This window comes from Salvelinus fontinalis, chromosome 23 (assembly GCF_029448725.1).
Source record: "Salvelinus fontinalis isolate EN_2023a chromosome 23, ASM2944872v1, whole genome shotgun sequence".
NCBI lineage: Eukaryota > Metazoa > Chordata > Actinopteri > Salmoniformes > Salmonidae > Salvelinus > Salvelinus fontinalis.
In genome coordinates this window covers 7,870,798-7,896,618 of record NC_074687.1, presented here as the reverse complement: position 1 = coordinate 7,896,618, position 25,821 = coordinate 7,870,798, and the positions used below count along the sequence as shown (strand labels likewise).

At 44.5% G+C, this 25,821-nt stretch overlaps 2 protein-coding genes across 2 annotated transcripts; one reads left to right on the top strand and one right to left on the bottom strand.

The window, feature by feature from the left end:
- Positions 1–4,294: 4,294 nt before the first annotated feature.
- On the top strand, positions 4,295–14,415 carry cnga4 (cyclic nucleotide gated channel subunit alpha 4; the record flags this gene model as incomplete). Its single annotated transcript, XM_055877795.1, has 7 exons — positions 4,295–4,363; positions 4,660–4,751; positions 4,963–5,069; positions 6,413–6,996; positions 7,379–7,624; positions 12,820–12,985; positions 14,069–14,415. Coding segments are annotated over exons 2-7 (1,494 nt in total), but the record flags the coding sequence as incomplete, so codon positions are not given.
- A 6,617-nt stretch (positions 14,416–21,032) lies between these two features.
- LOC129821513 (leucine-rich repeat neuronal protein 4-like) lies at positions 21,033–25,333 on the bottom strand. Its single transcript, XM_055879186.1, has 3 exons — positions 25,196–25,333; positions 24,000–24,443; positions 21,033–23,500 (listed from the first exon to the last, which is right to left on the bottom strand). Exons 1-3 carry the CDS (start codon positions 25,207–25,209, stop codon positions 22,468–22,470), a joined length of 1,491 nt encoding a protein of 496 aa, XP_055735161.1. The 5' UTR covers positions 25,210–25,333; the 3' UTR covers positions 21,033–22,467.
- Between the last annotated feature and the right edge of the window lie 488 nt (positions 25,334–25,821).

The window sequence follows — 25,821 nt, the reverse complement described above, 5'->3', positions numbered from 1 at the left end:
TAGTATAATCTACCCCAAATATGTCTTGATTCCACTCTACGTATCCGTTTGGATCACTTTCAATGGGGGACTTTTATTTTGAAGGCAGAACTCAAATTCCACTATTGTTGCTATTCCTTATTGTGGCTAGCTTCACACAGGTGCACAATCCCTCCACCACCCTTGAAGGCAGCCTCCTATTTGAAAGAGTCAGTACCATTGAGTATCCTTGGGACGTCCTTACTCTAAACCCTAACCTTAAACCCTACCTTAACCGTAATAATCGTAAATAATAATGGAATAACTCCAGAAAGTATTCATACCCTTTGACTTATTCCACATTGTGTTACAGCCTGAATTTCAAAATGGATTAAATCTATTATGTTTCTCTCTCTCTCTCTCTCACCTATCTATACACTATACCCCATAATGTCAAAGTGAAAACATGTTTTTAGAAACGTTAGCAAATTTATTGAAATGGGAATATGGAAATATCTCATTTACATACTGTAAGTATTCACACCCTTACATTGTAGAAGTACCTTTGGCTGTGATTACAGCTGTGAGTCTTTCTGGGTAAGTCTCTAAGAGCTTTATACACCTGGATTGAGAAACATTTGCCCATTATTTTTTTCCCATAATTCTTCAAGCTCTGTCAAATTGGTCGTTGATCGTTGTTAGACAACCATTTTCAGGCCTTTCCATAGATTTTTAAGTAGATTTAAGTCAACACTGTAACTCGGCCACACAAGAACATTCCCTGTCTTCTTGGTAAGGAACTCTAGTGTAGATTTGGCCTTGTGTTGTAGGTTATTGTCCTGCTGAAAGGTGGAATCATCTCCCAGTGTCTGGTGAAAAGCAGACAACCAGGTTTTCCTCTAGGATTTAGCCTGTGATGAGCTCCATTCCATTTATTTTTTATCGATTTTTTTTTACGATGACAAGCATACCCATAACATGATGCAGCCACCACTATGCTTTAAAATATGGAGAGTGGTACTCAGTAATGTGTTGTATTGGATTTGCCTCAAGCAACACTTTGTATTCAGGACCAAAATGTAATTCTTTGCCACATTTTTTTGCAGTTTTACTTTTATTGCCTTGTTGCAAACAGGATGAATGTTTTAGAATGTTTTTATTCTGTATAGGATTCCTTTTTTTCCACTCTGTCGTTTTGATTCGTACTGTGGAGTAACTACAATGTTGTTGATCCATCCTTTAGTTTTCTCCTATCGCAACCATTAAACTCTGTAAGTTACAGATTGTCACGACTTCCGCTGAAGTTGGTCCCTCTCCTTGTTCGGGCGGTGTTCGGCGGTCGACGTCACCGGTTTTCTAGCCGCCACCAATCCACTTTTCATTTTCCATTTGTTTTGTCTTCATTGTACACACCTGGTTTCCATTCCCATAAATTATATGTTCCTTATTTAACCCTCTGGTTCCCCCATGTTTTTGTGCGTGTTTGTTCGTTGTAAGTTGGTCTGTATTTGTGAGCTTGAATATTTTCCTTTTTGGAATATTTGTTGTTTTGAGTAAAGTTGCGTGAATTACTCCTCTCTGTGTCCTGCCTGACTCCGCCTTACCTGCTACACCTAGACGCCTTACACAGATACTTGTGTGTGGTACAGAGATGATGTAGTCATAAAATCATGTTAAACACTATTATTGAGTACATGCAACTTATGTGACTTGTTAAGTACATTTTTACTTCTGAACTTATTTAGCCTTGCCATAATTTAGGGGCGGCAGGTAGCCTCGTGGTTAGAGAGTTGGGCCAATAACCAGCAGGTAGCCTCGTGGTTAGAGTGTTGGACTAGTAACCAGCAGGTAGCCTAGTGGTTAGAGTGTTGGGCCAGTAACCAGCAGGTAGCCTATTGGTTAGAGTGTTGGGCCAGTAACCAGCAGGTAGCCTAGTGGTTAGAGAGTTGGGCCAGTAACCAGCAGGTAGCCTAGTGGTTAGAGAGTTGGGCCAGTAACCAGCAGGTAGCCTAGTGGTTAGAGCGTTGGGCCAGTAACCAGCAGGTAGCCTCGTGGTTAGAGCGTTGGGCCAATAACCAGCAGGTAGCCTCGTGGTTAGAGCGTTGGGCCAATAACCAGCAGGTAGCCTCGTGGTTAGAGTGTTGGGCCAATAACCAGCAGGTAGCCTCGTGATTAGAGAGTTGGGCCAATAACCAGCAGCTAGCCTAGTGGTTAGAGAGTTGGGCCAATAACCAGCAGGTAGCCCCGTGGTTAGAGTGTTGGGCCAATAACCAGCAGGTAGCCTAGTGGTTAGAGTGTTGGGCCAATAACCAGCAGGTAGCCTAGTGGTTAGAGCGTTGGGCCAATAACCAGCAGGTAGCCTCGTGGTTAGAGAGTTGGGCCAATAACCAGCAGGTAGCCTAGTGGTTAGAGTGTTGGGCCAGTAACCAGCAGGTAGCCTCGTGGTTAGAGAGTTGGGCCAATAACCAGCAGGTAGCCTAGTGGTTAGAGAGTTGGGCCAGTAACCAGCAGGTAGCCTAGTGGTTAGAGAGTTGGGCCAGTAACCAGCAGGTAGCCTAGTGGTTAGAGAGTTGGGCCAGTAACCAGCAGGTAGCCTAGTGGTTAGAGAGTTGGGCCAGTAACCAGCAGGTAGCCTAGTGGTTAGAGAGTTGGGCCAGTAACCAGCAGGTAGCCTAGTGGTTAGAGAGTTGGGCCAGTAACCAGCAGGTAGCCTAGTGGTTAGAGAGTTGGGCCAATAACCAGCAGGTAGCCTCGTGGTTAGAGAGTTGGGCCAATAACCAGCAGGTAGCCTAGTGGTTAGAGAGTTGGGCCAATAACCAGCAGGTAGCCTCGTGGTTAGAGTGCTGGGCCAGTAACCAGCAGGTAGCCTAGTGGTTAGAGAGTTGGGCCAATAACCAGCAGGTAGCCTAGTGGTTAGAGAGTTGGGCCAATAACCGAAAGGTTGCTAGATCAAATCCCTGAGCTGATGAGGTAAAAATCTGTTGTTTTGCCCCTCAACAAGGCAGTTAACCCACTGTTCCTAGGTTGTCATTGTAAATAAGAATTTGTTCTTAACTGACTTGCCAAGTTTAAAAAAAATAAAAGGATTGAACACTTATTGACTTAAGTCTTTTCATTTTTAATGAATTTCTAATAAAAAAAATAAAAAAACATGATTCCACTTTCACATTATGGGGTAGTATGAAGGCCAGTAAATTCAGGCTGTAACACAACACAATGTGGAAAAGGTTAAGGTGCACTATGATTTAGATGCACTATTGTAAAGTGGCTGTTCCACTGGATATAAGGTGAATGCACCAATTTGTAAGTCGCTCTGGATAAGAGCGTCTGCTAAATGACTTAAATGTTAAGGAGTGTGAATACTTTCTGACGGCACTGTGTTTGCAAACGCTACTAGAGAGGCTGACTGTTGTATCACAGGTTGCTTCCCTGTAACTTGGTTACGCAACTGTGCGCTTGTGTCGTAAAAAGCCTTGTTACATTTCACAGAATTACCCATTGTTGATATGCTGTGAAAGGGAAAATCTATTTGGCTTCAGGTATTCAAACACAACAGAGGCATGGCAGTGCCACTTCATACAAAATGTATATTTACATGTCATCAACCTCCATCAAATGGTATTATGGGAGCCATATTGGATGTATGACGCCATATTGGATGTATGACGCCATATTGGATTTCAGGCAAAATCCATGGTAGCCTGAAAGATAATCCGTGGTGGTCCTCTGATTTAATTACAAGAGTAGGTGCTAAGATGTACATCCTCCAAGGAATCTTGGACCCCCACAAAATACATAAAATGTGGGGTGAGTGAGGGTAAAACAGAGGAGGACTATAGAAAATATTAGAGCTCAATTTAATAAAACCATAGGCTAAGATGACATCTTTGTTGGTTTTATAGCCTATCCTTATCAAATGGACTGAGAAGTCGACACCATCTCAACCCTTTGGGATTTGTTGCTGCAGGACAGCGCGAGTTGGTTCATGAACAAATTAGGTCCCTGAAGGGATCTACCTGCCTGCCTGGTTAGAGATTCACCTGCTCCCCTCCGCGGAGACAGTTCAGCATGATCAACAGGTGTGCCGCTACTCAGGTAGGCTTGGCTTGTTGTCATGTTAACACAGCAATGCTGCTATAACACCAGACAACAGAGTTGTGTGGGCAGCTTTCACTTCTACTCCCTTATTACTACCAGGTACCTCTGCTTGACCATCAGGGTGAAGGTGAAGGGAACACCAGAGAGAACCTATGACTGAGGCAAAACCCCTGACGGATTAGATAAGGGCAGAATGAACCGATGGGCTAGGGTGTTCAGGTGGCATCGGATGCAGAAGGAGGACGGTGAAGTAGAGGAGAAGAAAGAGGAGGGGAAAGATGAGAAGAAGCTTCTGGCAAAACCCAAAGTGAAGTAAGAGACTTGGGCAAAATATGACGGATACATGATAGCATAGACACAATTGATTATTTAACAAGTTATAACAGTGTAGATGCTTTCCCAGCTCTAGATTGATGTTGTTGAATGTTACTCCTTAAATCTAATCACCTTTACTCAGTTTTTAACCTTTATGGTTATTGTTGATGTCATCGTCTCACTTCGCTTTAGCAACAGTGGCTTTGCCATTCATGCTAATAAATCTGATCTGAATGTGAATCATCCAAGATGTTTCTCTCTGTCCATCTCCGGATCAGATGGACGGAGTGGGTGGTTGACCCATCAGAGGAGTTTTATTATGGATGGCTCCAGGTCATGATTTTTCCCATCTTCTACAACTGGATTCTCATCATCTGTAGGTGGGTGTCTCAAATGTAGAATAATAATAATATTTAATTTCCCCTTGCTCAATATACATTTTAAGCATTGTAGTATAATTTCTACAGGTGCCGATGGTCAAAAAACCCATCTGAATAATAAATAGACCCTCACAGAAACCTGAAACATGTAAACCGATTGAACATGTAAATTTGTAGATATTTGAAAATGGAATTTGACCTCATTTTCTAGGACATGCTTTAAGGACATAGAGGATGCATTCCTGACACTGTGGCTCACGCTGGACTATTGCTCCGATCTCCTGTACGTGGCTGATACCATCATCAAATTTCGCACTGGTAAAGATGTCTTTTTTTTTTACATATAGGAACTGTGTGTGGTCTGCCAGTGGTGGGTTAGAGATCATCTTTTGTCATTATTGTACTTATTAGATCACGATCCACAGTGGTATTTTAAAGAGCCACTGAACACGCCAATTGTCACGTGTGTTTTTCGATTCCGCATTTGGTTATTGACGATTGTCCCTCATTAGACACTGTAGACACGGAGCCAATATCACTTGCTCAAAATCTCCAGAATGAATCTAAGATAACACAAGAAATCTGTTTTTTTTTCTGTGAATGTTTTGTTGCGCAATTTTACATCTAAAGTGTCTGGTGCAGTATTTGCAAAGTGTTTTTTTTAATGTAAACAAAGTCGGTCTGCTGGACAGGTCTGTTTCACTGTCTAATGCTATTGGATAAGGAGCAATCACCACAGCTGATCACACCGTGTTAGTGGGCAAATGGACACCGTCAAATCAAAACCCAACCTTCATTTACCTGTTGTGACACACGGATGTTCCAAACTCTGTTTTAGACGAGACATTATGACCCAAATTATCCTATTTACACCGGCTTTGTTTTCTTCTCGGTTTTAGGTTAAAGATCAAGTTTTGTTTTATTAGTTGTGTCAAAGTAGAATTCCAAAAGTGGATCACAGCACAGAATATTATTTATGTAACTAGATAAATCAGTTAAGAACAAATTCTTATTTACAATGACGGCTTAACCCAGGACCAACCCGGATGACGCTGGGCCAGTTGTGCGTCGCCCTATGGAACTCCCAATCACGGCTGGATGTGATGCAGCCTGGATTCAAACCAGGGACTGATGCCTCTTGCACTGAGATGCAGTTCCTTAGACCGCTGCGCCACTCGGGAGCCCCAATTTATCTGGGGAGCAGACAGACATTTGCTCCTTGATTCATCTTAATAATGACTTTGCACTGTCACAGATTTTGTATTTAGATCCTGTGTGACTTGTCTTACGATTGTATAACGTTTCCTATTCAGATATTTCAAATTGCTGTGATAATATAACTATGCTTTCATACGTCTGGAATAATAGTAGCTGACTCATATCGACGCCACATAGGCCGTTCTCAAAGGAATCTGTTGCTTTTTAAAGGCAGTTGCTCTTTAATGCTCTTAAAAGCATTCGAAAAGCCCATGTGGAGAGCCCATGTGGAGAGCCCATGACTGAATTCTGTAAGAGGACGGAGAGAGAGTTAATGACTTCCTTTTCTTTCGTGATGACTCCAAGGCTCAGTTAAAGTTATGAAATACTGTATTTCTATTTCTCTGGTGATATGAACTTCACTCTGACCCAGACTGTATCTGTGCTGTGTTGCCCCCCTGCAGGTTTCCTGGAACAGGGCATCCTGGTGCAGGACAGGGACCGTCTGAAGAAGCGCTACCTCTTCTCCTCACGTTTCCTGTTGGACCTAGCCTCCCTACTGCCCACCGACCTCCTATATCTGTACTTCGGCATTCACCAGCCGCTGGTGAGGGTCAACCGCTTCCTCCGTATCTCCCGGCTTAACGAAGCCATGGACCGCATGGAGACCCGTACCTCTTACCCCAACACCTTCCGCATCTCCAAGCTTATGCTCTACATCTTCGTGCTCATCCACTGGAACGCCTGCATCTACTTCGCCCTGTCCAATTACATCGGCTTCGGGGTGGACCGTTGGGTTTACCCAAACATCTCCGACCCTGTGTTCGCCCCCGCGAGGCACCAGTACATCTACTGCTTCTGGTTCTCTGCGCTGATCTTCACCACGGTGGGCGACACGCCACTGCCCGACCGTGAAGAGGAGTACCTGTTTATGATCGCTGACCTGTTGATCGCCGTGCTGGTGTTTGCCTCCGTCGTGGGGAACGTGGGGAACGTCATCACCAACCTCAGGGACCGAGACAACGTCTTCTTCCCCAACCACGAGCTGGTGAGGGGGAGGGGCCAGAGCACTGTTTTCTCCTCTATTTTATAGTCAGGGTCAGGGGGAGGTCAGGGGGAGGTCAGGGGGGGTCGGGGTGGGGTCGGGGGGGGGGGGGGGGGGGGGGCGTCAGGCAGCCTTAGTTTCTCCTAGCCACTGTGCTTCTGCCTCTACAGTGCTTGCTCTTTGGGATCTTAGGCTGGGTATCTGTAAAGCACTTTGTGACAACTACTGATGTTAAAAGGGCTTTATAAAATACATTTGATTGATAGTTCTGTTGCCTTTTCATCTAAAAGAGTTTACCTTGTATTCTCTGCCCGTGGCAATATACTTTCTGAAGGATCTTGGGATTTGTGACATGCCGGGCTAATCCTACTTTATTTCATTCCAGGTCAAAGGTTACCTGCGCAACAGGTACATCAGCAAGGAGTTGCGTAACCGTGTCAACGACTGGTACCAGCACCTGTACATCAACCGTAAGATCACGAGGGAGAACGAGATCCTGCAGCAGCTTCCTGTCCAGCTGCAGACGGAGATCGCTGTGAGCGTACATCTGCCAACGCTCTCCAAGGTCACCATCTTCCAGAACTGTGAGACCAGTCTGCTGGAGGAGCTGGTGCTCAAACTCATCCCGCAGGTCAGAGGTCAAATGTGTCACGGCTCCTCCTCTGCAGTGCAGGGGGCGGTTCCTCCTGCAGGCAGAGGAGGGTCGTTAAGTGATTGGAGCCACCTGGGCTCAGGGTATAAAACTGCTTACTAATCACCTCTCTGGCTCTCTCTCTCTGCTCCTCCAGGTATGCTCATGATTTGTTTGTTCCTTTGTAGTTTTGCATAGTTTTCACTCAGTCATGTTCACACACACATATTCATGCACCCATGCACTTTACATACACCTTACATTATGATACATCCACACCTCATTCCTGTTTCTTAGTTTAAGTTAATAGTTTTGTTTATAATAAAGAACACTTTTAATTGGCCTATACCTGTTGTTCGTGTCCCCTCATTGTTGTCACAGGCTATGAGCCGGCTTGTGACAAGTGGGGACTCGTCCGGGATTGTAGTTAACTTGGGTTAGTTTAGTTTAGTTTGCCAAATGTTTTTTTGTTTGAGTGGATGTTTTGGTTGGGCCAATTTTGTTTAAGAGAGAGTTGAGAGCCATGTGTTCTTTTGGTTCAGTTAGCTTGGTAGCTAAGCAATTCACTCTGTGTTTTTCTGGGTTTTGTTCAGGTGGGAGTCCTCTCCTGTTCAGGCATATCAGCAAGTGTCAATAGGAGGCTTGTGGTGTTTTTGTTTTAGGTGGCAGTGAACGTGGGTAGAGCATCCCTTTCCCTTTTCCCCTACATCGGCTCGGGAGCACCTCCGTGGTTATGGGAGGGCCGCCAGTTTCTGGTTGTCTTTTCCACTCCACTGGTTTTGTGTGCATAAAACCCCACCACATGTGACTGCACGAAGACCAGGGCCAGTTAGTTAGTAGTTTTGGAGGATAGTGGGGTGTGGCTCCTGTCCTTGAACCCAGATTGACAGCAGGTGAGTTGTGTTTTTTTGAGCATTTGTAATAGTTGTATTGGTTGAGGAAAATGTCTTCCATTTTGTGTAGTTTTGTTCAAGCTCCTTCAGAGGTAGCCTTAGAGTTGTGTACTAAGGAGCAGTTAATTGAAATTGCTGAACATTATCAGATTGAGATTGTTGATAAAAAAATTAAAGAGACTGTTAAAACTAGCTTAAAGCAGGGTCTTAGGGAAATGGGTGTTTTTGGCGGTCAGTCTGCTAGTAGTGAGGGTGCAAGTTTTCAGTCTAGCCCTTCATTAACTTTTGAGCAGCAGAGGGAACTGTTGCAAATGCAATTAGAGATAGAGCGATTGAGAAATGCTAATAGACCGGAAAGACTACCACAGTTTGATGTTTCACAGAATCTTCGTTTGTTGCCTAAATTTGATGAGTCAGATCCAGACACATACTTTACTTTATTTGAGCGTATTGCGGAAGCTAGAGCTTGGTCAGATTTGGACATGACTATGTTGTTGCAATGTGTACTTACAGGTAAAGCACGTGAGGCTTTTGCAGCACTGAGTGTAGCTGACAGTAAAGTTTATGCTAAAGTTAAATCAGCAGTTCTGAAGGTCTACGAGCTTGTGCCAGAGGCATATCGTCAACGTTTTCGTTACAGGAAAAAGTTAGATTCACAAACCTATTCTGAGTTTGTTTGTGATTTGACTTCTGCATTTAATCGTTGGTGTACAGCTTCTGAAGTTAGTACTTTTGAGGGTCTGTCTAATTTGATTGTGTTAGAACAGTTCAAAAATTCTGTGTCTGACCAGGTTGCTACATACATGAATGAACGTAAAGTTAAGTCTCCAAGTGATGCAGCAATCCTTGCAGATGAGTACAGGCTAACACATAAAAGACATTTTGAGTCAAACAGTGACATGTACCATAAGAATAACTTTACTCCTAGGAATAGTAGGTCACCTTTTTTGGGGGCTTCTTTCCAAAGGCCTCAGCAGAAGTTTGGGTCTGGAGGACTTAAAGCACCGGTTAATGCTAATACTTGTCGCTACTGTTTAGTTGAAGGACATTGGAAGAAAGATTGTCCTCGGCTTCATTCAAAACAGTCAGGTCAAGTTAAACCTGTTGTGATGGCAAGTCCTGTTACAGCCTCTGACCACCAGGGTGAGCTGTTTCAGCCACTAGTTGAGTTTGATTCTCAGTTTTCCCGCTGTGATTTTTCAGCCTTTATTTCAGATGGTGTAGTGTCCCTGGTAGATGGCAACCAGAATGTTAAAATCAAGATCCTAAGAGACACTGGAGCTTTAGATTCTTTTATTCTGGAATCTGTTTTGCCGTTCTCTAAAGAGTCTGATACTGGCCGTTGTGTAATGGTATGTGGTATGGGTTTAGTTCCATTCTCTTGTCCTTTACATGGAGTTACCCTAAAATGTGGTCTGGTAGAGGGTGATGTAGATGTTGGGGTTAGACCTCAGTTGCCAGTAGAGGGAGTGCACATGATTTTGGGGAATGACTTGGCAGGTAGTAAGGTGTGGGCAGATGGTAAATTAAACATCTGTAAGAAGCAACCTTCAGTGTCCCCTGCAAGGGAATCTCCGGATCAGAACTGTGTGTCTCCTGAGGTATTTCCAGTTTGTGCGGTTACCCGCGCAGCCTCTCGTAAGGAGATTGAGAGTAAGCCAGAAAGTCTTGAGTTGCTAGTCAAACTCCAGACAGAACAGTTGACTAGTTCTAGAGATTCATTGATGGCTGAGCAAAAAGCCGATACTAATTTGGCTGATCTGTTTGATAAAGTGGTTCCTGATTCAGTGGTGAGGAATAGTGCTCAGTGTTATTTTCTTCTTGATGGGCTGTTGGTCAGGAAATGGGTTCCACACTATGATCAGGGTCTAGGAGAACCAGTCTTTCAAATAGTTGTACCTACTACTTTGCGAAATAAAGTGTTGCAAACTTCACATGGTGATGTGGCAGGTCATATGGGTGTTCGTAAAACGTATGATCGTATACTTCGTTATTTTTTCTGGCCACGTTTAAAGCGGGAGGTATCTCAGTTTATTAAAACTTGTCATATGTGTCAGTGTACAAGTAAACCAAACCAGGTCTTACAAGGTCGGTTGAAAAACTCTCAGACTTTGCAAAACCTTGGGGTTTTGGTAGATCATTTAGACTCTGAGAAACGTGATGAATTGGTAGCTCTTATTAGAAACTACCCTGTTTTGTTTTCTGACACTCCATCACAAACCCACTTAATTGAACATGATATAGACATCTGAGATGCTAAGCCTATCAAACACAGATTTTATCGTGTATCTGAGGAGAAGAGACTAAAACTGGAAACAGAGATGCAGTCTATGTTGGACACAGGTATTGATTTGGCAAAATGTGTGTTTGCCAAAGCTACAGTCACATACCTAGGCAAGGTTGTTGGTCAGGGATTTGTCTGTCCCGTAGAAGCCAAGGTTCAGGCTGTGAAGCAGTTCCCACAGCCCTCTACAAAGAAAGAACTGATGCGCTTCCTGGGAATGGCGGGGTACTACCGTGCTTTTTGTAAAAACTTTTCGGTAGTAGTGTCCCCACTGACCAATCTGTTGAAGGCCAAGGCTGAATTTATCTGGTCCACCCAGTGTCAAGAGGCATTTGATGCAGTTAAGACTCTTTTGTGTTTGGCACCTGTGTTGGCAGCACCAAATTTTGGGAAACCTTTCAAATTGCAGGTAGACGCCAGTCAAATCGGTGCTGGGGCTGTGCTTCTCCAGGAGAATGGCGACAAGGTTGAGTGCCCAGTCAGTTTCTTCTCCCGAAAATTTAATAAGTATCAGAAAAACTATTCTGTAATTGAAAAGGAGGCTTTAGGTCTCATTTGGGCTTTACAGCACTTCGAGGTCTATGTTGGTTCTGGTTTGATCCCTTTAACTGTGTTCACTGACCACAACCCACTTGTTTTTCTGAGGTCTCTGCAAAACCCAAACCAGCGCCTGATGCGTTGGGCTTTGTTCTTGCAACCTTTCAACCTTGATATTAGACACATTAGTGGTAAGGATAATATCATTGCTGATGCTCTGTCCCGTGCTCCTTTAACCTAGCTTGTATCTTTTCTCTGCTGACCCCTACGGGCTGTCTGCGCCTCTTTTCTCTTAAATTGCTCCCCAGGTACCAGGGCTGCTGAGTTTGAGGGGCGGACAGTCAGCTGGGGGACACGGGGCTACTGCTAGGAGCCGGGATTGGTATTTTTGTTGTTTATTTGTTTTTTGGGAAATTTGAATTATTTTGAATATGTTGGAGGAAGTTGGGTTGAGGGTGGGACCCTCATTTTAAGGAGGGGGGTGTCACGGCTCCTCCTCTGCCGTGCAGGGGGTGGTTCCTCCTGCAGGCGGAGGAGGGTCGTTAGTGATTGGAGCCACCTGGGCTCAGGGTATAAAGCTGTCACTAATCTCTCTTGCTCTCTCTCTCTCTCTCTGCTCCTCCAGGTATGCTCATGATTTGTTTGTTCCTTTGTAGTTTTGCATAGTTTTCACTCAGTCATGTTTACACACACATATTCATGCACCCATGCACTTTACATACACCTTACATTATGATACATCCACACCTCATTCCTGTTTCTTAGTTTAAGTTAATAGTTTTGTTTATAATAAAGAGCACTTTTAAATTGGCCTATACCTGTTGTTCGTGTCCCCTCATTTTTGTCACAGGCTATGAGCCGGCTTGTGACAAATGGACAATCTGCAGTTGCTACATCCATTTTTTTGGACTTATAAATTTAAAAAATATATGCACCCATTGATTCTTGTAGAATAAAACTTACTCCGTCAGAACCCAAAATGTTCTTTAACTCCTTTGTTTGTAAACAAATTAAATGTAAACAAACACATTTAGCTGACGCTCTTATACAGAGCGATTAGCGAAGTGCCTTGCTCAAGGGCACGTCGACAGATTTCACCTAGTCAGCTCAGAGATTCAAACCAGCTACTTTTCAGTTACTGGCCCAACACTCTTAACCACTAGCCTACCCGCTTCCTATTTAATCATGGTTAAAAGTATCACTTTGATATCATGGATGGCCAGTCATTTCTCCAGCCCCATCCCTTAGCTGTTTACAAAATTAGTGGTGGGGTATCAGCTTTGTTCTTTTTCTAACTGCAGATTGTCCCTTTAAAGCCGGGTGTAATTCTTGTTATGTCTGCATAGTCAATGGCGGTTGACATGTACTGTATATGACTGCTAACTTGACTAGTGCTAGAGAACAATATTTCAGTTAAACATTACTTTTTGTTTTTGTGCGACTGTAGCCATGCCTTCTCAGACATGTTCTCTTGCCTGTAGGTGTATAGTCCTGGGGAGTATGTGTGCAGAAAGGGGGACGTGGGACATGAGATGTACATCATTAAGGATGGGAAACTGGCTGTGGTGGCAGACGATGGCGTCACACAGTTCGCTGTGTTGAGTGACGGCAATTTCTTCGGGGAAATTAGCATCCTGAACATCAAAGGTGAGAAAGAGAGTAATACAGCACAATTTATAGCATGTCCCTAACATTCCAAAATTCCAAAATTCCAGCATTCCAGCATTCCAACATTCCAACATAATGTCTCAATGGACAATCATGTCCCTAACATTCCAACAATCTAACATTCCAACAATCTAACATTCCAACAATCTAACATTCCAACAATCTAACATTCCAACAATCTAACATTCCAACAATCTAACATTCCAACAATCTAACATTCCAACAATCTAACATTCCAACAATCTAACATTCCAACAATCTAACATTCCCGCAATCTAACATTCCCGCAATCTAACATTCCCGAATTCTAACATTCTAACATTCCAGCATTCTAACATTCCAACAATCTAACATTCTGACATTCCAACATTCCAGCATTCTAACATTCCAACATAATGTCTCAATGGACAATCATATCCCTAACATTCCAACAATCTAACATTCTGACATTCCAACATTCCAGCATTCTAACATTCCAACATAATGTCTCAATGGACAATCATATCCCTAACATTCCAACAATCTAACATTCCAACAATCTAATATTCCAGCATTCCATCATTCTAACATTCCAACATTCCAGCATTCTAACATTCCAACATAATGTTTCAGCGGACAATCATGTCCCTAACATTCCAACAGTATGTCTCAATGGACAATCATGTCCCTAACATTCCAACATAATGTCTCAATGGACAATCATGTCCCTAACATTCCAACATAATGTTTCAATTGACAATCATGTCCCTAACATTCCAACACAATGTCTCAATGGACAATCATTCCCTAAAAACCCAACACAATGTCTCAATGGACAATCATGTCCCTAAAAACCCAACACAATGTCTCAATGGACAATCATGTCCCTAATAACCCAACACAATGTCTCAATGGACAATCATATCCCTAACATTCCAACATAATGTCTCAATGTACAATCATATACCTAACACTCCAACACAATGCCTCAATGGACTCACAGTATAGACTGTAGAGCAGAAGTCAAGCAAATGAAATGTCAAAATGCCTCACACAAATACAACATTCCTCATCCTCTGGCAGGAAACAAATCAGGCAACCGTCGGACGGCCAACATCCGCAGCATCGGCCACTCAGACCTGTTCAGCCTTTCCAAGGAGGACCTGACAGACGTGCTGTCTGAATTCCCAGCTGCCAAGAGACACCTGGAGGAGAAGGGCCGTCAAATCCTCACTAAGATGGGCATGTTGGTGGAGCCCGCAGAAGGCGAGGAGGAGCAAGACGAGGAGAAGGTGGAGGTCAAGGTGGAGAGACTGGAGGGTAACCTGAACACCCTGCAGACCAAGCTGGCCCGTCTAATGGCAGAGCTGGAGTCCAGCAACCGCAAGATCCTGGCCAGGGTGGAGCAATTGGAGCTAGAAACAGAGGGCTGGGAGGACAACCTGTTTGAGGAGGGAGGGGAAGAGGGAGGGGAAGTGGAGAGAAGGGACGGGGTGGGGATGGAAGTTGAGGGGGAGCGAGGAGAGGTGGAGGGAGAGGAGCAGGCGAAGGGGACTGAAATAGAGGATGAGGGAGAGGGAAAGGATGAAGGATATGGAGAGGAAAAAGGAGTGGAGGGAGGAGAAACAAAAGAGACTGAGAGAGGAGGACAGGAAGACATGTAGAGGACAATAAGGGAGGTGAGGACAGGAAGACATGTAGATGAAAATAAGGGAGATGAGGACAGAAGGACATGTAGAGGACAATAAGTGAGATGAGGACAGGAAGACATGTAGAGGACTAAAGACCAGGAGGGGAAGCAGGACTAAAGACCAGGAGGGGAAGCAGGACTAAAGACCAGGAGGGGAAGCAGGACTAAAGACCAGGAGGGGAAGCAGGACTAAAGACCAGGAGGGGAAGCAGGACTAAAGACCAGGAGGGGAAGCAGGACTAAAGACCAGGAGGGGAAGCAGGACTAAAGACCAGGAGGGGAAGCAGGACTAAAGACCAGGAGGGGAAGCAGGACTAAAGACCAGGAGGGGAAGCAGGACTAAAGACCAGGAGGGGAAGCAGGACTAAAGACCAGGAGGGGAAGCAGGACTAAAGACCAGGAGGGGAAGCAGGACTAAAGACCAGGAGGGGAAGCAGGACTAAAGACCAGGAGGGGAAGCAGGACTAAAGACCAGGAGGGGAAGCAGCACTAAAGACCAGGAGGGGAAGCAGCACTAAAGACCAGGAGGGGAAGCAGCACTAAAGACCAGGAGGGGAAGCAGCACTAAAGACTAGGAGGGGAAGAGGAACAAAGGAGAAATAAGATGTGGAGCAGTAGAGTGGAGGGAGGATGACAGACAAGGATCAAGGGAATGAGAGAATGGGATGGGTGTAGAGAAAGTAGGGCAGTGGCTAATGTAGAAGAGGACTGCAAAAAAGAATACAACTATACCTCAACCTTGACAGGACTGCAAAGTGCTGACCAATGTACCGCGATGACAACAAGTTCCCGAACCCTGATTGGTTTGAATGGTGTCAGCAATTGTTACATCGTGTTCTTTTGAACTTAACCACATTAATTGGGGTGTTTAGAGTACTATATAGATAGAGAACATTGAATAGAACATTTTGACAAGAATTCTGATAGAACCTTTTAGTTCCAAGCTTTCGATAGGCTACCACTATTATATCATCGCTTTAATACTTAAAGGCTGAAAATGAGTTACAACAGTAGTACTGTTGAAGTCTGAAGTTTACATACACTTAGGTTGGAGTCATTAACACTTGTTTTTCAACCACTCCACAAATTTCTTGGAAAATTTCTAAGTCGACTGTGCCTTTAAACAGCTTGGAAAATTCCAGAAAATTATGTCAAGCTTCATAATTAATTGACATAATTTGAGTCAATTGGAGGTGTACCTGTGGATGTATTTCAAGGCCTACCTTCAAACTCAGTGCCTCTTTGCTTGACATTATGGGAAAATCTAAAGAAATCAGCCAAGACCTCAGAAAAAAATTGGAGACCTCCACAAGTCTGGTTCATCCTTGGGAACAATTTCCAAATGCCTGAAGGTACCACGTTCATCTGTACAAACAATAGTATGCAAGTATAAACACCATCGGACCACGCAGCCGTCATACCGCTCAGGATGGAGACGCATTCTGTCTCCTAGAGATGAACGTACTTTGGTGCGAGAAGTGCATATCAATCTCAAAACAACAGCAAAGGACTTTGTGAAGATGCTGGAGGAAACAGGTACAAAAGTATCTATATCCACAGTCAAACAAGTCCTATTTCGAAATAACCCGAAAGGCCGCTCAGCAAGGAAGAAGCCACTGCTCCAAAACCGCCATAAAAAAGCCAGACTACGTTTTGCTACTGCACATGGGGACAAAGATCGTACTTTTTGGAGAAATGTCCTCTGGTCTGATGTAACAAATTGAACTGTTTGGCCATAATGACCATCGTTATGTTTGGAGGAAAAAGGTGGAGGCTTGCAAGCCGAAGAACACCATCCCAACCGTGAAGCACGTGGGTGGCAGCATCATGTTGTGTGGGTGCTTTGCTGCAGGTGCACTTCACAAAATAGATGACATCATGAGAAAGGAAAATTATGTAGATATATTGAAGCAACATCTCAAGACATCAGTCAGGAAGTTAAAGCTTGGTTGCAAATGGGTCTTCCAAATGGACAATGACCCAACGCATACTTCCAAAGTTGTGACAAAATGGCTTAACTTCTCTGGGGCAGGTGGGACGCAAACGTCCCACCGGCCAATAGCCAGGGAAAATACAGCGCGCCATATTCAAATAACATGATATAAAAATCTAACTTTCATTAAATCACACATGTAAGATACCAAATTAAAGCTACACTCGTTGTGAATCCAGCCAACATGTCAGATTTCAAAAAAGCTTTTCGGTGAAAGCATAAGATGCTATTATCTGATGATAGCACATCAGTAAACAAACAGAGTAGCATATTTCAACACTGCAAGCACGACACAAAATGCAGAAATAAAATATAAATCATGCCTTACCTTTGACGAAATTCTTTTGTTGGCACTCCAATATGTTCCATAAACATCACAAATGGTCCTTTTGTTCGATTAATTCCGTCGATATATATCCAAAATGTCAATTTATTTGGCGCGTTTCATCCAGAAAAACACAGCTTCCAACTTTCGCCACTTCACTACAAAATGTATCAAATTACATGTAAACTTAACCAAAACATTTCAAACTACTTTTGTCATACAACGTTAGGTATTTTTAAACGTTCATCATCGATCAATTTGAAGACGGGATGATCTGTATTCAATACAAAAAGAAAACAAACTGACGCAACTTTTTTCATAACGTGACGCTCCAAAAATTTACTTCATGTGACCCTCATTTACGATAGCCCTACTTCTTCACTACACAAAGGAATAACCTCAACCGATTTCCAAGGACTGGTGACATCCAGTGGAAGCGGTAGGAACTGCAAACAAGTCCATTAGAAATCTGGTGTCTCTAAAAAAAAACATTGAAAAGACAGTTAGATCAAAAAAATACAAATCTGAATGTTTTGTCCTCGGGGTTTTGCCTGCTACATAAGTTCTGTTATTCTCACAGACATGATTCAAACAGTTTTAGAAACGTCAGAGTGTTTTCTATCCAAATCTACTAATAATATGCATATCTTATATTCTGGGGATGAGTAGCAAGCAGTTGATTTTGGCATGCTATTTTTCCCAAAAGTGAAAATGCTGCCCCCTGCCCTCAATAAGTTTTAATAAGGACAACAAAGTCAAGGTATTGGAGTGGCCATCATAAAGCCCTGACCTCAATCCCATTGAAAATTTGTGGGCAGAACTGAAAATGCATTTGCAAGCAAGGAGGCCTACAAACATGACTCAGTTACACCAGCTCTGTCAGGAGGAATGGGCCAAAATTCACCCAACTTATTGTGGGAAGCTTGTGGAAGCCTACCCAAAACGTTTGACCCAAGTTGAATAATTTAAAGGCAATAATACCAAATACTAATTGAGTGTATGTAAACTTCTGACCCACTGGGAATGTGATGAATTATTACCATTATTCTGATATTTCACATTACTAAAATAAAGTGGTGATCCTAACTGACCTAAGACAGGGAATTTTTTACTAGGATTAAATGTCAGGAATTGTGAAAAACTAAGTTTAGATATATTTGGCTAAGGTGTATGTAAACTTCCGACTTCAACTGTATATAATAGTCATTCATCACAGGAGGTTGGTGGCATCTTAATTGGAGCTCGTGTTAATGGCTGGAGCGGAATAGATGTGGAATGATATAAAACACATGGTTTCTATGTGTTTGATGCCATTCCAGTTGTGCCGTTCCAGACATTATTATGAGCCGTCCTCCCCCCAGCAGCCTCTACTGAGATTTATATATATTTCAACAAACCTATTTGAAAGGCACATATTTCTTGAATGTATTGATTGGATGTTTGCACCTGGCGTTGAATTTCTGTCAGGCATTTTTTTCTGTCAGGCACGTATGAATTTTTGATTGTGAAGGTGTAGTCCTGGAAGTGTAAAGGGACACGGTCCCATCGATACGTCACAGCCTTTTGGATTTGCTCACCTCCTCATCTCTTCTTCTTATTGGTGTCCTTTAGTAGTGGTTTCTTTGCAGCAATTCGACCACAAAGGCCTGATTCACGTAGTCTCCTCTGAACAGTTGATGTTGAGATGTGTCTGTTAGTGTAACGGTCCTGACCTGTTTTATGTTGTTTTTTATGTGTTTATGGTCAGGGCATGTGTTTTGGGTGGGCAGTCTATGTTATCTGTTTCTATGTTGGTTTTGGGTTGCCTGGTATGGCTCTTAATTAGAGGCAGGTGGTTTGCGTTTTCCTCTAATTAAGAGTCATATTTAGGTAGGGCGTTCTCACTGTTTGTTTGTGGGTGATTGTCTCCTGTGTCGTGTCGATGTATGTACCATACGGGACTGTTTGGCTGTTCGTTTTCGTTTCGATGTCGTCTGTTTCCTGTCCGTGAGTTTACGTGTAGTTATGTAAGTTTATGTTCAGGTTTCGTTGACGTCGTTTTCTTGTTTTGTAAATTTGAAAGTGTTTTGTGTTTCGTGTTGCCATCATCATCGTGTTAAATAAAAAGATGGCTTATTTCCCTGAAGCTGCATTTTGGTCTGATGATCCTTCTCTCCTCTCCTCGTCCGAGGATGAGGAGAGAGACAGACCTTACAGATAGTTGAACTCTGTGAAGCATTTTTTTGGGGGGCTGAAATCTGAGATGCAGTTAACTCTAATGAATTTAACCTCTGCAGCAGAGGTAACTCTGGGTCTTCCTTTCCTGTGGCGGTCCTCATAAGAGCCAGTTTCATCATAGTGCTTGATGGTTTTTACGACTGCACTTGAAGAAACTGTCAAAGTTCTTGAAATGTTCCATAATATGTTCTTCTGTATACCACCCCTAACTTGTTCACATCACAAATTATTGGCTCAAATGCAGTAAGAAGAAAATAAATGAGCTTTTAACAAGGCACACCTGTTAATTAAAATGCATTCCAGTTGACTACCTCAAGAAGCTGGTTGAGAGAATGCCAAGAGTGTTTAAAGCTATCATCAAGGCAAAGGGTGGCTACTTTGAAGAATCTCAAATATAAAATATATTTTGATTTGTTTAACACTTTGTTGGTTACTACATGATTCCATATGTGTTATTTCATAGTTTTGATGTCTTCACTATTATTCTACAATGTAGAGAATCGTACAAATGAAGAAAAAACCTTGAATGAGTAGATGTGTCCAAACTTTTGACTGGTACTGTATATACAGTATACACCACCTCTTTCCATAGAGTGGTCATATTATTTATTTTGTTGGCTATACCTTTCGGATGCTATTGACATTTCGTGAGAAGACTGATTTTTGGAATGTCTCCTGGTCTAACAAACGGGCCTGTAAATTGAGACACAGCCCATGAAAAAAAAAGATATCTCTATTTTAAACATACCACATCACTAGAACCCTGATGAACTACATTAAACATCACTAGAGCCTCTCCGCTTCAGACTCAGATCTATCAGACTACCGTGTCTCTCCTCTCCAGAGAGATCAGACTACGGTGTCTCTCCTCTCCAGACTGATCAGACTACCGTGTCTCTCCTCTTCAGACAGATCAGACTACCGTGTCTCTCCTCTTCAGACAGATCAGACTACCGTGTCTCTCCTCTTCAGACAGATCAGACTACCGTGTCTCTCCTCTCCAGACAGATCAGACTACCGTGTCTCTCCTCTTCAGACAGATCAGACTACCGTGTCTCTCCTCTTCAGACAGATCAGACTACCGTGTCTCTCCTCTCCAGACAGATCAGACTACCGTGTCTCTCCTCTTCAGACAGATCAGACTACCGTGTCTCTCCTCTCCAGACAGATCAGACTACCGTGTCTCTCCTCTTCAGACTCAGATCTATCAGACTACCGTGTCTCTCCTCTCCAGACAGATCAGACTACCGTGTCTCTCCTCTCCAGACAGATCAGACTACCGTGTCCCGGAGAGGGGAGAAGGCACACATTGCCAAACCCTGCTGAGATACCGAGGCCTTAGCCAATGACTGTGTATGCTTGTACAGGTAGACTGATGGAAATTGAGTGTTGCAGGAACTGTTGTATGTCCCGGCTGTGCATACATTCCTATATACTTATATTCTATATATACTTATATTATATATATTCTACTGTATATAGACTTTTTTGTTTTCTACTGTATTATTGACTGTATGTTTTGTTTATTCCATGTGTAACTCTGTTGTAGTGTGTGTCACACCGCTTTGCTTTATTCTTGGCCAGGTAGCAAGTTGTAAATGAGAACTCGTTCTCAACGAGCCTACCTGGTTAAATAAAGGTGAAATAAAAATCAAATATAAAATTCTCATACCCAAACCCAGTCTAGTTCCCACATTGTTATACTGTAGTTATACTGCCCTCATCTGGCCACCGTACATACCGTTATGGAAATAAATGTGATATGCAAATATAGCCTCCTTGTCCTTTCTCTGCAGGGTTCTACAACATTAAACAATACAAGTATGAAAATCTACTTTTATTACAATTTACTGGAAAATTACATGTTCAAAACAAAATGATTTGACTTTATTTGTTAAAATCGAAGTTTTGAGTTGAGTACTGGGTGGTAAGATGTATAAAATGGTGCTGATATGTGCAATCTGCTGTAGGGTGGTAGGGTATGTGGGTAAGGGTGGTAGATATGTGGGTGAGGGTGGTAGGAATGTGGGTAAGGGTGGTAGATATGTGGGTGAGGGTGGTGGGTATGTGGATAAGGGTGGCAGGAATGTGGGTAAGGGTGGTAGATATGTGGGTGAGGGTGGTAGGTATGTGGATAAGGGTGGTAGGAATGTGGGTAAGGTTGGTAGATATGTGGGTGAGGGTGGTAGGTATGCGGGTGAGGGTGGTAGGTATGCGGTTAAGGGTGGTAGGCATGCGGTTAAGGGTGGTAGGAATGTGGGTAAGGGTGGTAGGCTTGTGGGTAAGGGTGGTAGGCATGTGGTTAAGGGTGGTAGGCATGTGGGTAAGGGTGGTAGGCATGTGGTTAAGGGTGGTAGGCATGTGGTTAAGGGTGGTAGGCATGTGGGTAAGGGTGGTAGGCATGTGGGTAAGGGTGGTAGGCATGTTAAGGGTGGTAGATATGTGGGTGAGAGTGGTAGGAATGTGGGTAAGGGTTGTAGGTATGTTAAGGGTGGTAGGCATGTGGGTAAGGGTGGTAGGCATGTGGGTAAGGGTGGTAGGCATGTGGGTAAGGGTGGTAGGCATGTGGGTAAGGGTGGTAGATATGTGGTTAAGGGTGGTAGATATGTGGGTAAGGGTGGTAGGCATGTTAAGGGTGGTAGGCATGTTAAGGGTGGTAGGCATGTGGGTACGGGTGGTAGGCATGTGGGTACGGGTGGTAGTTATGTGGGTAAGGGTGGTAGGCATGTGGGTAAGGGTGGTAGGCATGTGGGTAAGGGTGGTAGATATATGGGTAAGGGTGGTAGATATGTGGTTAAGGGTGGTAGATATGTGGGTGAGAGTGGTAGGAATGTGGGTAAGGGTGGTAGGCATGTTAAGGGTGGTAGGCATGTGGGTACGGGTGGTAGTTATGTGGGTACGGGTGGTAGTTATGTGGGTAAGGGTGGTAGGCATGTGGGTAAGGGTGGTAGGCATGTGGGTAAGGGTGGTAGGCATGTGGGTAAGGGTGGTAGATATGTGGTTAAGGGTGGTAGATATGTGGGTGAGAGTGGTAGGAATGTGGGTAAGGGTGGTAGGCATGTTAAGGGTGGTAGGCATGTTAAGGGTGGTAGGCATGTGGGTACGGGTGGTAGGCATGTGGGTAAGGGTGGTAGGTATATGGGTAAGGGTGGTAGGCATGTGGGTAAGGGTGGAAGGCATGTGGGTAAGGGTGGTATGGGTGGTTACAGGTGTTATTATTCGTTGCGTACGTTAGTGGATAACTTCAGCTGGTCCGTCTACGTGTATCGTGCAGAGGGAGACACAGTGTGTTCGTCGGTGTGTGTGTAGGCCGGGTTAGTGATTGAAACCAGGCTGGTGAGGCGTGGGTGGTGAGACGTGGGCGGTGAAACTTTGGTGTCGAGACGTGGGTTGTAGAGCGTGTGTGCCCGCGGGTCAAACAGAGAGTGTGTGTTTCGCATCTTCCAGATCCTGTGAAGAAACACACTCAGCACAACAACCGTCACCCCCAGGGCTGCACACAGTCCCGTCAGCACGTACAACACAACCGTCTCTACACCTACTGGGGTGGACACAGGCACACAGCGGGTGTGTGACGTTCCAGCTCCATTCAGTGCGCTTACACACACTCTATACCTCCGTCCCGCTTTTAGCCCGAACACACTGGCCTGGCGTGACCAGGCGCTCACGCTGCCGTTACTGAACACACTGTCGTTCTCTCTCAGCGCCCACACACCAAACTTACTCACAGCCGAGTAGGGGGAGCACCAACGCACCCTCACAGCCTCAGGCCATACTCCCCACACCTCCAGCGCCACCACAGGGTCAGGGGTCACAGAGGTTGGAGTCAGGCCCGGGCAGCGGCAGCTCTGCCCCTTGGCTTCCCTGACCTCTGGACAGGGTCTCTGCAGGTGCAAGCAGGGGTCAAAGTCACACAGATTCTCCTTTATGAGTTTGCCTCCTTCCTCCTCCTCCTCCGTTCCTTCCTCCTCTTCTTCAGACTCATCGTCATAGTCGCCCACGTCACCTATGAACTGATGAGGGGGAAGGGTGGGCATGCGAGTGGGTTGAGGACAGCAGGGTGGTTTTTTGGGGGCGCGAGATGGTGCTGAGGTTGTTGCCGTGGGGTTTGTCGCCACCGGTGATATGACCGTGTGAGGGATGTGCGGCCGGGTGCTTGAGGCCTGAGGAGCGACTGTTGCACTGGTTACTACTGTTGTCACGGCAGCGGTGGTCTTGATGGTCCCTGCAATGGTCGTCACGGTCACTGTTTCTAGAACTCTCTGTGTGGAGCTCCCCAGCCTCTCATATCTGTAAGCACAGCAAACATAATATATATTTACTCTGTAGTGAAGATAATGGTAAGAAAAATGCACAGCCTCTCTGGGCTATCACTCCAGTTGTAAACTAGATTCAGCCTGAACTCCATTCCTATCCGTCAGACCTATGACTACAGCCTCTCTGGGCTGTCACATTTAGGCCTCCCGAGTGGCACAGCGGTCTAAAGCACTGCATCGTAGTGCTAGAGGCGTCACTACAGACCCTGGTTTGATCACCGGGCTGTATCACAACCGGCCGTGATCGGGAGTCCCATAGGGAGGCGCACAATTGGCCCGGCGTCGTCCGGGTTTTGCCGGGGTGGTAGGCCCGTAATTGTAAATAAGAATTTGTTCTCAACTGACTTGCCTTGTTAAATAAAGTTTCAATATTTGTATTTAAAAAAAAAAAACATCACTCCAGTTCTAAACTGGATTCAGCCATTCATATCTATCAGATCTAGACTAAAGCAGTGGATGTTAGAGCTACTCACCTGTCTGTTGGAACGCTGTTGGAGACATGTCCATCTGGACTGCTAATGTCTGTTGGAACGCTGTTGGAGACATGTCCGTCTGGACTGCTAATGTCTGTTGGAACGCTGTTGGAAACATGTCCATCTGGACTGCTAATGTCTGTTGGAACGCTGTTGGAGACATGTCCGTCTGGACTGCTAATGTCTGTAGGAGCGCTGTTGGAGACATGTCCGCCTGGACTGCTAATGTCTGTTGGAACGCTGTTGGAGACATGTCCGTCTGGACCGCTAATGTCTGTTGGAACGCTGTCTGTGCTAGGGTGGATGGTTGTGGGTGTGTTGGTCTCCCTGGCTGTCGGTGTGTTTAGAGGGATGAAGACTGGAGTCTGGTCACCTATAGCTGTTGTCCAAATGACACACACAGTGAAGGCCCAGGTGGATATCAGGTGAAGAGGTGACATCTCACTGAGAACAACAACACACAGTGAAGGCCCAGGTGGGATATCAGGTGAAGAGGTGACATCTCACTGAGAACAACAATAACAACAACAACACACAGTGAAGGCCCAGGTGGGATAGGTCCCGTGTGGCTCAGTTGGTAGAGCATGGCGCTTGCAACGCCAGGGTTGTGGGTTCAATTCCCACAGGGGGACCAGGGTTCAATTCCCACGGGGGGACCAGGATAAATATGTATGAACTTTCCAATTTGTAAGTCGCTCTGGATAAGAGCGTCTGCTAAATGACTTAAATGTAAATGTAAATGATATCAGGTGAAGAGGTGACATCTCACTGAGAACAACAATAACAACAACAACACACAGTGAAGGCCCAGGTGGGATATCAGGTGAAGAGGTGACATCTCACTGAGAACAACAACAACACAGTGAAGGCCCAGGTGGGATATCAGGTGAAGAGGGGACATCTCCCTGAGAACAACAACAACACACAGTGAAGGCCCAGGTGGGATATCAGGTGAAGAGGTGACATCTCACTGAGAACAACAATAACACACGCAGTCCCAACCCAGCCATCAGCTCTTCAACGGAAAGTTAGAAGCAGCACTAAGAGGTTTAACAGCAGAGCTATGGCAGTAAAGATATACATAGCAGTAAAGACATACATGTTCGGCAGTAAAGATATGGATCACACACACACACACACACACACACACACACACACACACACACACACACACACACACACACACACACACTTACCAACACATCCTCATTGTCCTGCTACCATACACTCTTGTTCCAGAATGTTCCCAAATGAAAGATGAAGGTAGCGAGTATTGTGGCCCGTGGGAGGAGTTGTAGGTCCACAGTGAAACTGTACGGAGCCGTGTTCTGGCTGGTCCTCTTGTGTTTTATACCCTTCAGCGAGACAGAGGAATGATGGGGCTGCTGCCTGCCAGGGTGAAATCTGGGAGTGTTACTTGATTAAACACACACATTTTTCACGAAGATTGCACTTACACACACAGAGAGAGAGAGAGAGAGAGAGAGAGAGAGAGAGAGAGAGAGAGAGAGAGAGAGAGAGAGAGAGAGAGAGAGAGAGAGAGAGAGAGAGAGAGAGAGAGAGAGAGAGAGAGAGAGAGAGAGAGAGAGAGAGAGAGAGAGAGAGAGAGAGAGAGAGAGAGAGAGAGAGAGAGAGAGAGAGAGAGAGAGAGAGAGAGAGAGAGAGAGAGAGAGAGAGAGAGAGAGAGAGAGAGAGAGAGAGAGAGAGAGAGAGAGAGAGAGAGAGAGAGAGAGAGAGAGAGAGAGAGAGAGAGAGAGAGAGAGAGAGAGAGAGAGAGAGAGATATGATATATGGGCACACTCGTTTACAGTTGTTGCTTAGT

What these genes read in the sequence shown, in the direction of transcription:
- LOC129821513 (XM_055879186.1), bottom strand. An exon ending in AACAGCGTTCCAACAGACAG is followed by an intron (nt 23,501 to 23,999) that starts GTGAGTAGCTCT and finishes CTGTGCTTACAG; the next exon opens with ATATGAGAGGCTGGGGAGCT.